General features: G+C 41.9%; 1 protein-coding gene across 2 annotated transcripts in view; it reads left to right on the top strand.

Annotated features, from left to right (window-relative positions):
- The window catches only part of LOC117355797 (zona pellucida-binding protein 2-like), a 148,333-nt gene that overhangs the window by 12,720 nt on the left and 117,547 nt on the right, over positions 1–18,066 (top strand). For both annotated transcript variants that reach the window (XM_033934843.1, XM_033934844.1), the window contains exons 2-3: positions 4,400–4,546; positions 16,226–16,351. In XM_033934843.1, coding sequence (XP_033790734.1) covers positions 4,400–4,546; positions 16,226–16,351 — 273 coding nt within the window. The remainder of the gene's footprint in view (positions 1–4,399; positions 4,547–16,225; positions 16,352–18,066) is intronic.

The raw sequence follows: 18,066 nt of genomic DNA, 5'->3' as shown, positions 1-18,066 counted from the left end.
CAACAAGTAACTGGGTCAGCTTTGAGGGCGGGGGGTGTCATTGGGCAGGGAGGGAGGGATCTCCAGCAGGGGTGGGCAGGGATCCCCGACGTACAACTTAATTTGGGGTCAAAGGCTGGAAGGCAGGGAGGGGGAGGGGGCACAAACTTGACACAGGAGGGAGGAAAGGTGAACTAACTTGGGACATAGGAGGGAGGGAATAGAAAGGGAGAATTGTTGGGCATGAGTGAGAGATGGTGCATATGGGGAAAGGATGAAAGGAAAATTGGGCATAGAGAGAGGAGTGAGTTAGAGATGCATGGGGAATAGAAGAATGAGGGAGAAATGTTGGATATAGTGGTGGAGAGGGACAGATTGAAGGGGATGCAAAGGGGAGGAATGCTGGACATAGTGATGGAGGGAGAGATGTGGCATGGTGTTGGAGAGAAGTGATAGAAGGAGAAATGGGCATGGGGCTGGTGGACAGTGGTGAAAAATGCTGCACATGATCTGGGGAATGAGAAAGGGAGAAATGTTGGATGTGGCAGTAGAGGAGGTGGAAGAGATGCCTGAATCTCTTAAGATGGACAGTGAGAGAGAGAGAGAGGGAGACATGTTGCCAGTAGGGGTGGAGAGGAGAGGAAGAAAAGTTGGCCTCATAGAGGGACAGAGAGAGATGTTGGTTGGGGAATGGAATGAGATCCAGAGGAATGAAAGCATGCAGGAGGCAGAAAGAAAGAAAACTATTGGATGCACAGTCAGAATGAAGTGCAACCAGAGACTCATGAAATCATCAGACAACAAAGATAGGAAAAATTATTTTATTTTCAATTTAGTGATCGGAATGTGTCAGTTTTGAGAATTTATATCTGTTGTCTATATTTTGCACTATATTTGTCTATTTTTCTATAGTTGTTACTGAGATGACATTGCATATTTTAAAGTCATCTGCCTTGACCTGTTTGAAAGAAACCCGAATATAAATGATATATATATATATATATATATATATGTGATTATATTATGTGTATACATTAAATTACTATTATTATAGGGGTGGAGTCGGGGGCGGGTTTAGGGTGGAGCTTGGACAGGGGTGCTTGTTGGTATTTGTTAGGCTTAGGGGGTACTTGGCTTGAAGTTGAGAAACACCGGCATACATCAATTGACAGGGAGGCACCAAGAGTGCTCCGTTGAAGCTAGAGGCTCAGTTATTATTTTGCTGAGCAGAATCCATCCTACAGGCCACTTCAATGATGCATGTAGTGGGGGTGGACAATGCAAGCAGACTATTTCAGTCACCAGACTATGGATCCGAGAGAGTAGTCCTTATCATAGAGCGCTTTCAACAAAATGGTAAGGAACTGAGGAAGACTGGCATTCGATCTAACAGGATATGACGTCAGTGGACAACAAAAACACTTCTCAATTCTTCAGCTGCAAAGTAGAACTGGGAAACAAAGGCATAAACTCCTTGGGTCATAAATGCATAAACAGGCATAAATGCCACCAATCCCTATCTCCATCTGTGCAGTCTCTTGCCTTCCAGCACATATGGCTCTTTCAGATTTCTACTCCCCAAATGCATTACTTCTTTGCATTGAATGTTAGTTGCCAAACAGAGTTCCAACTTTTGCAGATCCTTTTTCATGATTTCCACTCCCTCTGATGTGTCCACTCTGTTACAAATCTTGATATCATCTGCAAAAAGCAAACCTTACCTTCGGACCCTTCGGCAATGTTGCTCACAAACATATTGAACAGAATCGGTCCAAGCACTGATCCTTGAGGCACTCCACTACTCTGTCCTCCACAAGAAACCTTTGAATACCACTGTGAATTAACGCATACCACAGAAAAGGAAGGGAAAAATGGATCTTAGAAAACCATAATACAGCACACATAATATTATAGTACTTGTGATACCTGGTTAATAGTGACTGCAGTAACCCAGCTAGTCCATTCCATAGCAGCATATTCAGATGATCTTGGAGAGCAGGGGCCTGTACATATGGCACCTGTGCGGTTGGTGGCACGATGCGCTTGCTGCTGTAGAGATAGCGCTTGTGCAGTAGCAACACACAATGTGCTCGCTACTGCAAGGTCTGGAGCTGATGCCTGTGCAGAAGGGAGCACAGAATGTGCATATGTAGAGGCATCTGGTCGTTGCTTCTTTGATGGAGAAGATGTTTGTGTTGCAGTTGCAGCAGCATTAGAGGAGGAGTGCTTGTGCTGCTTAGCTTATTTGGTTCCCCCGATGGCGGCAGCTACCAAAGTAGCTGAGGTAGAGCTGGACATTGAAGTCAATGGCCCTGGTGAAATAAGTTAGCTTAACACGGTTTAGAAAAAGGTTGGATAAATTCTTAAAAGGGAAGTCCATCGGCTATTTATTTATTTAAAAATGTATAAACCACAGGGTACGTTAAAACATACACAATAAAATTACAATAGATAGTTACATTAAAGAAAACATCATACTGAAATTAAAATATCTATGAGTATATTCTCTGAGATAACATTCTTTACACCTTTTCTAAATTGCAACACACTAGAAGCATGCCTGATCTCAGTGGATAATAAGTTCCATAGCAGCACACCCTGCGCCATCACCATGGACTACCGAATTCTTGATAGTCTCACCAAATTCACTGATGGAATTTCAAGCCTCATCTGATTCACTGAACACAAAGTTTGCTGTGGCTGGTAAAAATGAAATAGTGAGCTCAAAACAACCGGACTCTTATTCAGTACTTTAAAAAATCAAACATAATGTCTTTAAACTCAATACGCAAAGCAATGAGCAACCGATGTAGGGGATGGCTTGGGGAAATCCACTGCTTATTCTTAGGATAAGTAGCATAAAATCTGTTTTATTACGTGGGATCTAAGTACCAGTATGTACTTGGGACCTTGGTTGACCACTGTTGGAAACGATACTAGGCTTGATGAACCTTCGATCTGTCCCCATATGGCAATTCTTATCTTCTTATGTGAAGAGAAGCCTCAGCATCAGAGCTGGCCATTCTCAATACCAGCTGAATATCAACCTGAAAACGTAAAAATTATCGAGAGGTCGATAACCCCATGAGAAAAACCACCGACACGAGTTTCCTCAGCGAGGAAGTAGGCCGAGATCCAAAAGAACTCATTTCAGTAATACTAGCAAATAAATTTAGTATGTGAAGGCACAAAACATAAGCAACTAATACATGCAGAAATAAACGTATAAAAAATGCATATGTAAAAAACACATACGATATACACCGAAAGGCGTATGAAAAGAGAACCAAAAGATGGCTTCCACGCTCCACGGAAAATAAAAAACTGATATAGTCCTGTGAACTGGCACTGGGTGGGAAGGCACCCAAGCATGTGCAGTACTGACAGTCTTTTGATTTCTTAAAGTGACAATTCACTTTGGATGGTCCGTGCTGAGTTCTGTGAATGACATCACCCATATGTGAGAATATGCTGCCTTCTTGTCCTGAGATCAATAAACTTAGCTTTTAAGAGATAGGTGGTTGATTCTGTGTATATTAGTTTGCAAAAGAACAATGAGGCTAAGGTCTTTTTGTCAACTCTATATTTTATAATATTTTTGCTTTGGAGAAGAAGCATGTTCTCTGCAGACACAAATTCACAGTTTTGAGGTGTGCAAAACCAAGCATATGTGATAATATCTTCTAGATAGAAAAATTGCTTATGACGTTATGAATGGATTAATGGAATTAATTTACCAAAATATTTAAACATTGCATGAATATACAGCCTCATGCTACATAATTAAAAATGAATCTTTATTGGACTATAATGTATCAAATAGAAATTGAATAGATTTTTTCCTCAAAAAAGCATTTTATGTTAAAAAAATCTAATATTTTTTAAAAATTGTAAATCATTGATTTTTAGCCACCCTGCCTGCTGTCCGCAGAAAACATTTGCTACAGTAAGTATTTTTGTGAAAAAGAAAACCAAACCAAGAGGAGCAAAAAATAAAAAAAAATTACAGTAATTTGTGTTTCCTGAAAACCCCTGAGAGTCCAGAGCCCACTATTCATTATAGTATGTATAGTTCTAATTTATAAGAAAAAAATTGCTGGTGGAGGGGATTGGGAATCAAAAAGTATGAAGGGGGTAGAAGAAAGGAGTGGCTCATTGTTTGAAAAGGAGGTATTAGATGGACAGAGGTTTACAGAGAATGGTGGCATAGAGCAATGGAGAAGAGAGGATGTTGTAGATCTGATATGGACAGTAGCGTCAAAACCCCACATGGGAAAATAAATATTTATCCACTCCCATTTAGCCAATTTGAATCCCTAGTAGTACTTGCTTTAAAAACTAGTGAAGACCACTGGTTTATCCTTTTTAAAGTATGCATAGATCTCACAGTGTAAATCTTTCTCTGTGTTGGTCTGTGTAGCTGAAAATCCTTGCTTGATAGATTCTCCTCACTGCATAAAGAAAGATAGCTTGCAGTTGAAGAAGAGAGACCTAGACAGTACTGAATTGAGAGCTACATCATTACCTATGCAAAACGCAGAAATATTCGGAAAAGAAGGACACCCTGGTAAGTTGGTCATTTAAATAAATTGTCTCTCTTCTGAGATTTTATGTTTTATAATTTATGAATAGTATTTCCCTTGCTTTTTATCAAGCCGTGTTAGGGTTTTTTATTGCTAGCCACTATGAGCGTCAGAGCTTTTACCACACAGCCGGCGATAAAAAACCCTAACGCGACTTGATAAAAGGGGGCCTAAATTACTCACAGAAGTAAGATCCATCAGAAAGCAGCTGATACAAGGAGGGTGCTGTTTTGGAAGGTGCTTTTTTAATATTGGTTTTCAGAAATAAGTTCTCTTTCTAGAAAATTCTCTCTACATTTAACCAATACATGCATAAACCCAAGAACATACCGTATTTTCTCGCATATAACGCGCGCGTTATACATGGTTTTTACAAACCGCGCATACCCTTGCGCGTTATACGCGTGAGTGCGTTGTACAAAAATTTTTTTACATAGTTCCCCCCCCCCCCCGACGCCCGATTCATCACCCGGAAGAAGCGCTCGCACTCCCACCCCGAAGGACCGCTCGCACCCCCACCCGAAGGACCGCTCGCACCCCCACAGCCTCCCCCCCTCCCCCATGGAGAAGCTGTCTACCTTGTTTCCGGATGCCAGCCCAGTTGCTTCCTCTGCCGGTGGTCCTGCCCCTTCTCAGAGCCCTGTGCTGCGCTGCTTCCTCTTCAGGTGGTCCCGCCCCCTTCTCTGATGTCAGAGAAAGGGTGGGACTGCCGGAAGAAAAAGCAGCGCAGCAGGGCTCAGAGAAGGGGCGGGACCACCGGCAGAGAAAACAGCTGGGCTCGCTGGCATCCGGAAACAAGGTAGACAGCTTCTCCATGGGGGAGGGGGGTGAGGCTGTGGGGGTGCGAGCGGTCCTTCGGGGTGGGAGTGCGAGCGCTCCTTCGGGGTGGGGGTGCGAGCGGTCCTTCAGGGTGGGGGTGCGGGTGCGTGCGAGCGGTCCTTCGGGGTGGGGGTGCGAGCGGTCCGGCGGGGGGGGGGTGAATCGGACGTCGGGGGGGGGCATCAGGCTTTCAGGGTAGGGACAGGACTTCAAGGAGGAAAGGAGAGTCGGGGCGGGCGAAAACAGAGTCGGGATCTCCAGAGGAGAGTCGGGGCGGGCGAAAGGAGAGTCGGGCAGCATGCGCGGTATACGGGTGTGCGCGGTATATAAAAATTTATGTACATAAATATGTGTTTTTTGCGCGCTATACCCGTGTGCGCATTTTACACGGGTGCGCGTTATCTATGTGAAAATACGGTAATCCCCTCAAAACAAGACATGCACCCCTGCCATCAATTTGTCTCTCATCCACATCAGTCTACAAAGTTTTTCAATTCCCCACCCCTCTTCCCCTGTTCCCCTTGTTGAGCTTGGAATTGTCTGTCCCTCCTTAGCCCCAAGCTCTACCCCACAGACTTAAATTGTGAGGCTAGCTGATGTTGCTCCCAAGAAGCCTTGTCTGGCAAAGGGTGAATAGTTCCCTTTTCCCCCTGGGTTTTCACATTATAAATGTATTCATCAGCAGATGGTTCTCTGTTTAGGGTTTAAACCCCTCCCCTCCTCAGTTTCAGTAGGGTTTTCCGTAGCTTTATTAATTTAGTTTAATTGTGTAGGCAGGCAGCTGAACAAAACAGGTTTAAATGCAGAGATCTTACTGATCTAATTTCTTTAGCAGTTGGGGTTCTGTTTTTGCCAGTAGTGGCTGCAGCTGCGGCAGGTGTTGCAAGGCTTGCAGAAGCCTTGCCCTTTTTTGGGAGCTCCACTAGCGGGAGGGGGGGAGGTTACAGTGCTTCCTTTACCTGTCCTCATACATACAATAGCACTGCTTTAGGTTAATTTAGGAGATTATCTACAGCAGGGGTCTCCAAAGTACAACCCGCGGGCCACATCTAGCCCATAATATGATTTTATCCGGCCCGTAGAAGAATTGTGTGTAAATGCGCCAGTTGGACTAATTTTCCAATGAGAATCCGCAAATAAACAAAACAAAACATGGGGTGTTGATAGATTTCAAATGCATTAATTAAAATTGTGTTCAAAATATATATGGAAATTATTGAACTTTTGGCAAATGAACATATTAAAGATAAATACAAGGAAGGAAACTTGATTGATTTTTATAAATTTTTGAACTCTGAGCAGTTTCCAAATTTGAAGAAATTTGCTTGTAAATTTATTTCTATTTTTGGGACAACATATCTTTGCGAACAAACTTTTTCCTGAATGAAATATATCAAGTCAAAATACAGGGCAAATTTATCTGATGAACATTTGAAGTTGCTACTTATAATTAGCATTTCAAAATTTGAGCCTCAGTTTAATATTTTAAAAACACAAAAACAGTTTCCTCATTCACATTAATAGTTTTATTATAATTTGTGATGAAAATATGAGAATTTACTGATAGTGTTTGTCATCATTAATATACGATAATTTAATCTCACATATTCTGTAATTAGTTTATAAAATTTTCTGCTTTCAATAAAACTCATATCTAGAGTTATTTATCTTTTTTTTTTTTTTTTTTTTTTTACTATGGCCCGCTGAAGTACCCAGTTGGCCCTCATGGTGAAAAGTGGTGATATAGAGAATGACACAGGGAAAAATTTGTCCCCGTCCAGTTAATTTTGTCCCCATCCCCGCAAGCTCTATCTGATCCTATCCACACCAGCCTCGAATAGTTATGATTTTATATTGAAACTAGTCTTTAAGCCCGTTACATTAATGGGCGCTAGAATAGATGTGTCTGTCTGTCTGTCTTTCTCTCTCCTTGGCTGCTTTCTGTCTGTCTGTCTTTCTTTCTGTCTCTTTTTCCTCCGCTGTCCACCACCACCCCTTGCCAGCTCCCCCTGTCCAGCAGTAGCCCTTCTCCCTTCCTTTTATGCCCCCCTCTTCTGTGCTCCCCCTGTCCCTCTTCCCTGCTCCCCAGTCCATCAGCACCTCTTTTGTGCTCCATCTGTCCCTCTTCCCTTCCCCCTGGTCCATCAGCACCTTTTCCGTGCTCCCCCTGTCCCTCTTCCCTGCTCCCCGGTCCATCAGCACCTCTTTCGTGCTCCCCTTGTCCCTCTTTCCTATTCCTCCGTCCATCTGCACCTCTTCCATGCTCCCCTGTCCCTCTTTCCTACTCCCCAGTCCATCGGCACCTCTTTTGTGCTCCCCCTGTCCCTCTTCCCTTCCCCCCCGGTCCATCAGCACCTCTTCCATGCTCCCCTTGTCCCTCTTCCCTGCTCCCTGGTCCATCAGCACCTCTTTCGTGCTCCCCCTGTCCGTCTTTCCTGTTCCCCCGTCCATCAGCACCTCTTATGTGTTCCCCCTGTCCCTCTTCCCTTCCCCCCCGGTCCTTTAGCACCTTTTCCGTGCTCCCCCTGTCCCTCTTTCCTGTTCCTCCGTCCATCAGCACCTCTTCCGTACTCCCCCTGTCCCTCTTCCCTGCTCCCCGGCCCATCAGCGCACCTTACTTGCTCCCCCTGTCCAGCATGTTCGTTTGCAGCCTGGTGAGGATAGCAACCAGCTGTAGCGAACCTCGCAGGCCACTATGCACCTCAGTAGCAAGTTCCCTCTGATGCGATTGCGTACATCAGAGGAAACATGCTACTGAGGTGCTGAGTGGCCTGCTAAGTTTGCTACAGGCGGCCGCTATCCTCACCAGGCTCCTTTGAAGAGCGGCGTCGGCAGCGGTACTGGGCAGTTTCACAGCAGCGGCAGCCACTGCGGCCGGCAATCGGGCGGCGATGATGCGGCTCTGGCACCGCTGGGAGAGAACTTGCCTGTGCTTCCTCCAGCAGCAGCGGTTCGTGAGTGAGGGCGGGAGGAGGGGAGTGGCCAGAGTGTTCCCTGCCACCGGGTTCTAAAATGGAACACGGCCACGGATCACAAACTACGGCGGCAGGGAACACGAAACCCTAAGTGCGCATGTGCGCTTAGGGTTTTATTATATAGGATAATTTTTTAAAGTATAAAAGAGACAATGTTCCATATAACACTCATTTTATAAATCACAAATAATATAGAACAAGGATCAACAAAACCCCTGTCTCTCCTCTCACAAATATCCCCTTCACTATCGAGAAAACTGAACAAGTCAAATTTATTAAAGAATGCTACATAGAAAAATCATGCTAACAGAATACCTCAGTCACACAAACACAACCCAAATGCCAAATCCATAATAGCTGATCAAAAATGATATACAGTAAATTAAACCAAAATCTCAAGGAAACTTTTTCTCCAACCTGGGAGCAGTTTTGCATGAAAAAGTGGAGGGGCATTTGATAAGTGGGGGGGGGGGGGGAAGAGAGATTTTTAATTTAACTACAGGCCCCGCCTTGAATAATTCATTTGGGGGAGTGTATTATGGTCAAAAGGAGTGGAAAAAATTAGTTAAGTTATTTGGGGAATGGGGGTTAGGGGACCCTTGGAGATACCTATCCCCTACTGATAGGGATTACTCCTAATTTTTGGACGTGCATAATTCATACTCCAAGATTGATTACTAGGGTGTCCCCACTGATGTTTTACTGTGGGTGCGGGAGGCGAAGGTGGAAATGCGAGTATGATCTGATCATGTACCAGTTTGGTTCTCATTGGGGAAGATAGATATGGCGCCTAGATTATGGCCTCTTTTTGGATGTGGCTAACGTTCAGCAGTTGGAAGGGAATCTTAAGGAGTATATTCAACTAAACATGGGTGATGAGGTCTCCCCAGCTACTTTTTGGGAATGACTCAAATGTTTCATGCAGGGTAAGGTGATTTCCTTGGGGGCCTTCCGCAGAAAGGAGCATCAACAGAAATTAGTGAGCTTTGGACAACAACTTTCTGCATTTGAATCCCAATATAAACAATGCAGGGGTAGGCCTGATTTGCTTGACCAAATAAAGAGGGCTAGGGGAGAACTTCAAGATCTAGACTTATTGGTTATCTCGCAGCAGCTTCAGGTGCTGCAGCAAGAGTATTTTGAAACTGGAAATAGAGCAGGACGGAGAAAACATGGCGGCGGCGTGAATGCAGTCGGAGCCAGAGCTCTGTCCTACCTTGCTCTTTTCTGCTGAAACAAGTATCTTATTCTGAGAGGATTTGGAATTATGCCCCATACTAAACACAAGGGCATTCTCCGAACGGACCTCTCCACGCCCGGGCAATTGTCGGGACCAGTTTTGATGAGCTCACCAGTTATTACAGGAGGGGGAAATATGCCTACTGTTGTATTGCTGGAAGGAGCCACTGGAGCCTTGGGCTTTGAAATATCTCTATCCCCCCAGCAGCTTGATCACCACTGAATCAGGCGCAGGACAGCACGGATAGCCGAGGTCTTGATGAGCCAGGTGTTACCACACGGAAGGGATCAACACGCTGACCAGGACGCCAAGTCAATATCATATGGAGGAACAGAGGGAACCGACTCTTCAGCATTGACATTGGATATATGGAAGGTGCTCCAGAGACTGGAAATTGCGGCTACAAAATCTGCTAAAGATATCTCCAAAGTTATAAGTAAATTGGACGATTTATCTACTTCAGTACAAAAAATCCAAAGAGAAACTAATACAAAATTTAAATAAGGAAATTTCTTCATTACAAACTCTTTCAGCTACTGTACTGTGGTTAAGGCAGAGTTTTTCTTCAATGTAAAATTGAGCAATTGGAAAATTACAGCAGAAAACTAAACTTATGAGTACTAAATTTTCCTAAATTAGTTCTGACTGCACCTATTGATGCCTTTAAAAGATATTTAATGGAAACTTTGAAAATTTCCTCTGATCTGATAACCACCAATAAACAAGATATATTACTTGCCAAGAAAGTTAGAAAATCCTGTTCCTCAGGAAATAGATTTAAATAATTTAACAGGAGGAAATTCAATATCGAGGCACTATGATTGTCTCATTAGTTTTTGAACAGGATTTAAATATGTTCATGAAAACCTTTTTTCGTTTCTCCTAAACTTTATTTTTGGGAGAAAAAATTTGGATCTTTCCCAATGTTACCAAATCTACCCAAGAACGGAGGAAGTTATTCTTGAGTATGAGGGAGGAAACAATAAAAATGGGAGCTACTTTTCTATTAAGTTACCCTTGCAAGTGTTTGGTTAGATATGCTGGAATTAAATAAGTGTAATTTGTACTGGAACAGCTTCGTAGATTTCTGGACACAAAGTTAACTCAAACATGAAGTGGAATAAATCGCGTTAAGCCTTTTTCTCATGGTAAATAAATCAGTATTGTTTGAGACCTCCTTGTCTCTTAATTATCTTGTTTCTCAAGGGGTAAATATGGTGGTCTAAGGAAGAGTTAATCTTAAAGGGCTCCTTTTACGAAGATGCGCTAGGGTTGTTAGCGCACGCACAAAATTACCGCGTACTATAGCTGAAAATCTACCGCCTCCTAAAAAGGAGATGGTAGTGGCTAGCGCGCTCGGAAATTTAATGTGCGCTATTGCACGCATTAAGGTCCTAGCGCACTTTGTAAAAGGAGCCCATAGTCCTTTAATTATATATATAATTTTTCTTTTACTGTGTAATGGTTGTTGTTTGCTTTATTTGACTTATGTATATTATGCAATACTGTATATGATTTTTTTTCTTTATTGTTTATTCTCTGGTTTTCTTTTCTGTAACAAGAGGATTCTTGTGTTTGTGTTTGGAAAAGCACAGATAAAAAAATTAATGGAGCAGGGTGCTTGTTGGCATACAAGCTTAAACTGAAGCGTTTGCAAAATTACATCCCCCTGAATTAAAGGCCCTGATGGAGTTGATTATCGGCCCTCTAAACAAATTGGGGAGCTCCTTACTCAGTATTGTAAAACTTTATATATGACAGATGACTTAGCAAATGAGGGGGACATTGAAGAGTATTTGGGCCAAGTCGGACTCCTATGTCTTACACAGAAGAAGGCAGAGTGACTGTCTAAGCCAATAGAAGAGGAGAAAACTCTGAAAGCTATTGGTGCCCTTCTCCTGGGAAAGGCCCCTGGGTTGGATGGGTTTACTAATAGATCCCATAAGAGTTTTAGAGCCTTGTTAGCAAAATCCTTAACAGGAATGTTTAATAGTATACGGGAGGAGAATGCACATTCCTTGGTTGTGGTGGCTGGCGGGGGTCACTTTGATTTTGTAGCCTTGTAAAGATCCAATCTGCTGTGACTCTTACCACCCGATATCCCTTCTGGGGATGGATTATAAAATCTTTACTGACATTTTGGCTCAAAGACTACAACGCTTCTTAGGTCAGCTTGTGAAGGATGATCAGACAGGGTTTATCCAGGGCAGGCAGATTTTTGACAATATAAGGTAGGTTCTCCATGTCATCTACTCAGCAAAGGCTCACGGGGATTCGGCATTGATTCTGGGAGTGGATGCAGAAAAGGCCTTTGATCGGATCTCATGGCCTTTTTTCTTTAAAACCTTGTCCTCCTTAGGTATTACTGGCCAATTTCTTTCCTGGACAAAAGCTCTGTATGTTTTCTCTCAGGATCAATGGAGAATATTGTGCAGAGTTTGAATTAGCTAGAGGGACGCACCAAGGATGTGCCTTATCTCCATTCTTATTTGCCCTAGCTATGGAGCCTTTCACCCAGACAGTGCAGGCTAGGGCCAATATTTCCGGCATTCCCAGTGAAGGTGTGGAACAAAAGATACTCTTGTTTGCCGATGATGTCCTACTTATGTTGAGCCATCCTCAGGATTCCCTAGAGGGAGTGCTTTTGATGTTAAATCAATATGGTAGGAAGTCCAGGTTTCAAGTCAATATGGCAAAATCAGAGGTCCTCAATCTTACTATTTTGGTTCCCAATAAAGAGGGGCTCCAGAGAGCATATCCTTTTCGATGAGCTACACAATATTTTGATGAGCTTTACAATATTTGGGGGTACGAATTACTGCCAATTTCTCCCCTCTGTTGAAAAGGTTCTGGAAGAACTTGGATAGGTGGGAGCGGCTTAGGTAAAGTGCACGTTATAAAGATGATGTATTACCACAATTTCTGTATTTATTTTCTGCCCTACCGATTCTGCTTCCTAAATCCTTTTTTGACTCTCTACATCGTAGAATCTTCTCCTACATTTGGAAACGTAGGTCTGCACGGGTCCGAAAAGCTATGTTGTTCCAATTGCTTGATTGGGGAGGGATGGCAGTACCCCATTTTTATTATTGCTATCTGGCTGCACAGTTGTGTTATCTTGTGGCGTGGCAACAGGATTTTCAGAAAATTTGGGTGCGGATGGGGGTTTGGTTTATGGGGGATATTCATCTTTCCCATCTACCATGGCTATCTCCTTACTATCTGATATATGAGGAATACGCATTGTAAAGGATATGGGTTGTGCTCTGTTGAATATGAAACTAGTATATATTCCCCCAAAATTCCATAAAATAATAGCAACCATTGCTACAGCAGCAAAATTGGTACTGGCTGTAGCCTGGCGCCAATTGATGATTCCTTCAAAATCACTGGTCCTGAGTAAGATTGAGTGTCTTTCGTATGTCCAAGCTGACTGCATTGAAACATCATAGATTGGGTGTGTTCCTAACTTTGTGGAAGCTATATATTATTTGGTGCGATTCCCATGGGGCAAATATTTCTGTCCTAGCTGAATCCTTTGGGGTGAAGGGGGGGTAGGTGGTATGGGGAAGGAGATGTTGGGTTGATTTTAGTTTTGACTGATGTGTATAATGGCATTGTATTAAAGAACCATGATACAACTGTTCTGTGCTTTTATTTTTGTATTTTCTTAATTTTCTTCAATAAAAATGTTTAAAAGAAAATCCAAATATACAATATCAACCAGCTCACCTTGTTGGGTGAAGAAGGTGGAGATAGCCTGGTGACGCTTCCTCTAATCTGACTTGCACACTTTCATCCAACAAGTTCAATGAGGTCTTTTTGGTTTGGATGGTATGGGGTTTTTTTATCAGTTGCATCACTGATTTTGTAAACTGGATCTACAATGTCTCCGTCACTGACTTGCTGCTCTTTTCTGAAGACTGTTGGTCTCTCTATGAGGGAGTGGATATGGGGAGCTCAGGGGAATGTGGCACCAGGGTGATAGATGAAGGAATGTCCAGAAATGTGATTGTAGATGCATGATTGCCAGCTCGACATTTGGAAGAGTCCACCAGCAGAAGTAGCAGTCGCTTGAGTGGCCAGTGGGTTCCTGCCAAATTCTTGGGATAGCAAACATCATGGTTCTCTTTTCCCTTCTGTACCATCCTGTTGAAGAAAAAAATGAAATTGTGGTAATGAAAACAATAAATTTATTTCAACTGTGACAAATATGTACAATATTCTTGCAACATATTTTATATAAGATATATTTTTAAATAGCATTGAAAATTTTAAGATTTAAATATTTTTTTTAAATTAAACATTCTAAGAAATTCTACAGCAAAAAATTCCGCTAACCTCTGGTGAGAAACAAAATTTCCTTACCTTCCAGAATTTTTTGGCAGTGTTTGCTTGTGAAGTGAGATGCCCAAGGTTTGTCTTGATCTCCAACAGGCATGCCGAAATACGGCTTGTAGGCATTGCACATCTTAGCAGATGTTTCCATAAAGTACTTTTTTTCCCTCTTGTCTTGATAAATTGGCTGTATAAATAGCAAAATGTATCTGCTGGATGTCTAGGCCTTAGTAAAAGGGCTTCTAAGTTTACTCAGCTTGAAATCAATCTGGAATGTTCATCAAAAAAGGTCCTAGTCACAAAAGCAAAATTTGAGGGGAATGATAGCCATTTTCTATATTTTTGTGGCATAGGCAATAAAGAAACATCTTAAGAATCAGATCAATGGTCCATCTAGCCCAGTAGCCCATCCTCACGGTGGCCAATCCAGGTCACTAGAACCTGGAAAAAACCCAAATAGTAGCAACATTCAGTGCTACCAATCCAGGGCAAGCAGTGGCTTCCCCCATATCTGCCTCAATAACAAACTATGGACTTTTCCTCCAGGAACCTTTCTTAAAACCAACTATGTTAACCACTCAATCACTGGCAATGCATTCCAAAGCTTAACTATTCTCTGAGTGAAAAAATATTTCCTCCTATTGGTTTTAAAAGTATATCCCTGTAACTTTGAGTGTCCCCTATTCTTTGTAATTTTTGACAAGAGTAAAAACAAAATTGATTCACTCTGGATTTTGTAGGCTTCAATCAAATTTCCCCTCAGCCGTCTCTTTTCCAAGCTGAAAAGCCCTAACCTTTTTAGTCTTTCCTCATACGAGAGGAGTTCCATCCACTTTATCATCTTGGTCGCTCTTTGGATATTTTCTAGTTCCACTATATCTTCCTTGAGATAAGGTGATCAGAATTGAATGTAATACTCCAAGTGAGGTTGGACAGTAGAGTGATACAGAGGCATTACAACATTCTTAGTCTTGTTAGCCATCCCTTTTTTAATAATTCCTAGCATCTTTTTTGATTTTTTTACTGCCTCTGCACATTGGGCAGAAGATTTCATCGTATTGTCTACATTGACACCCAGATCTTTTTCTTGGGCACTAACCCACAAAGTGGACCCTAATATCTGTTAACTATGATTTCAGTTATTATTCCCAATGTGCATCATTTTGTATTTGTCCACATTAAATTTCATCTGCCATTTGAACGCCCAGTCTTCCAATTTCCTACGGTCTGCCTGCAGTTTTTCACAATCTGCATTCGTTTTAACAATTTTGAACAGTTTATTGTCATGTGCAAATTTAATCACCTCACTCGTCGTTCCAATTTCAAGATCATTAATAAATGAATTAAATAGCATTGAGAAAAATGGCATTTAACCCTACCCTCTGTTTTCTATGCAATAACCAATTCCTAATCCACAACTGAACTTTGCCTCCTATCCTATGACTCTTTAAATTTCTCAGGAGCCTCTCATGAGAAACTTTGTCAAAAGCTTTCTGAAAATATAGACACACTATATCAGCCGGCCCATCTTTATCCACATGTTTATTCACACCTTCAAAGAAGTTAAGCAAATTATTGAGTCAAGATCTCCCTCAGCTGAACCCATGTTGACTATCCCATTAAATCATGTTTGTCTATGTGTTCTACCATTTTATTTTTTATATTTGTTTCCACTATTTTGCCAGGCACTGAAGTCAAGCTTACCAGTCTGTAATTTCTAAGATCTCCCCTGGAACCCTTTTAAAATCAGCTTAACTTTGACCACCCTCCAGTCTTCAAGTACTACAGATTATTTTAGCGATAGGTTACAGAACAGTTATTACCCAGGAACAAAAAAAAAAGTTAAATAGCAAATTCAGTGGCTTAAGTTTCGCTGAATATGAGCGGATAGCCAGCTGACCACAGTTTATCCGAGCACGAACATCATCTACCTAGTTAAATTGTTTTGAATATGGGGCCCTTGGGGGTTTGTTCATCTTGTGATGTTATATGTATATACACAATGCCTCTTTTTTTTATTTTTTATTTTTAGTTCTGATTAGTTTCTCTTTCTTTTAAACATATTGTTAACCTGCCAGATATTAACTTGATGGTTGGTATATCAAAATTAATAAAACTTGAAACTTTGTTTATTATATTGGACCCATTGTTTTTATTGTTTCATGGGGTTGCATTTTTAATTGTTATTGTGATGAACATACTGTTAAATCCACTTTGTCCAGGAAGTAAAATTGTGCAAATATAAATGTTATTAATATTTGTTTGTATTATGTTTTCTCCTTCTGTTTTAGTTCCAGTGTTTGTTCTTGTTAATTCCAAAAACATAATCCTTAGATGTATGACTCAAAAGATGGCAGTTCAAGGGATCATTGGTCAAAGATATACATGGAGTGGTCCCATAGGAATAATAAATAAAGGTACAATATTTGCTTTTCACCTTATTTATTCTCTAAAATGTATGTTTGATAATAAAAGAATCAAAATAAAAGATGTTTCCTTAATGTCTTCACCAGACCAGTCCAAAACTTGTGCCATGTCAACCAGCAGATGGAGATGGGGAACAAAGTCCTATGAGGTTTCCTTATGAGGGCACCATGTAGCTTTAGCTCCTCAGTCTGGTTGATATTCAGCCCATGGTGGTCAGCATTAACCCCAAATATTCAATGCTGAATCATGTCTAAGCAATGGCATTGAATATCGGGCCTAATTATGTAGGTCTTAGCCACAGGACCTTATGTGGGTCTTTGGCCAATATTCAGTCAAGATCCACTTGAGACACTTATGCAGGTCCCGGTTAAATATCAGCTGAGATCTGAATCAATATTCTAGCCAGGTACTGATCCCCCCCATCTCTCTGCTCCACCCTCCCACTCCCTGAAGAAATTCTAATTCTCTAGCATCAGACTCACCGTACTTCAGTACTAGCATAAATATTCTGGCCAAGTAACAATCCCCCTTCCCCTCCTCCCACACACAATCCCCCTCTTCATTAAAATCCCCCTGAAAATATTCTAAGCCTCTTGTGTTAGCTATTTGATACTTGGGCTAGCTAGGGGTCACAGCAGCCATTCTGAAGTAAAGGCTGCACTGTGCAGGAGCAAATGGGCTTCACTCCTACCCATTTCCCCTGGGACCATCAGGGTCCTACAAAGGTAGGCTTGGGGGTCTCGGTCCAGCTTAGAATTTCTTCAGGGGATAGGTGGGGGAGGTATCTCAGGTTTTGAGGGTGGGAAGAGAATGGGAAGGGGGGCTGCTGGACCTCATTGACCACCACTCAGAGGTTAAGGGAGCACTAGCCAGTATTCAGACAGGTGCCTGGTTATTTTGAGTGCATAAATTTAGGATGGCCTTTTTTCTGTCTTAACTTTATGTGGCTACCCAGCTAGTTAGCAGACTGAATATTTGCATACAGTGGAGGCAGTGCATGCATATAATCTCATGTAAATTCATTAAAGAAATCCTGAAAACCTAACTAAATGGAGGACTCGGATTGGATACTCCTGTGCTAAATGTTAGTGCATTATGTATCCTTACATCTCACCAGCTGCTAGGGTTTTTCGCACCCTTTTTACCAGCCGATGAGATGTGCAGATTTTCAAGTTTTGCTATTCTGACTATGGAAGGTCACACAGTAGCTTCTACGTCGTTCTCAACCTCCTGCGTTTTTGAATTATGAGTCTCACAGACCCCTTAGGAAGGCATAGTTTGCCGAAACACCCATGTTTGGTCTAGGCTCGTGTTCGTTGATGTAGTTTGGAATTTGAAATAAAGATTTGAACTTTATATTCCTGTGTCCAGGAACAGGCTCCTTATGGTGTGCTTTGTGGACGTCTCCCAGAGCATCAAAACATTGACAAGGAAATTTCAGCAAAAATGAGCCTCCCAGGCCAAGAACTCTAGGTTTATACCCCAAGAATTCCTTTCTTCTGGTCTGAGTTGTTCTAGATCAATCAGGAAATATGTACACCTACGAACCCAAAAATTGTTGAGATATATATCGGAAATACTCTTAATGCAGAATTACAGTATGATTCTAATGCAAAAGTTCCAAGAGAGTCATTCTGGATGTAATTGGTTTTGACGATGATTCCAAAAATTCTGTCACATTTAAAGATTCCTGTTGGAACGGCTT

The sequence above is a fragment of the Geotrypetes seraphini genome, chromosome 2, assembly GCF_902459505.1.
Source record: "Geotrypetes seraphini chromosome 2, aGeoSer1.1, whole genome shotgun sequence".
Classification (NCBI taxonomy): Eukaryota; Metazoa; Chordata; class Amphibia; order Gymnophiona; family Dermophiidae; genus Geotrypetes; species Geotrypetes seraphini.
This window is presented reverse-complemented; position numbering and strand designations above follow the sequence as displayed.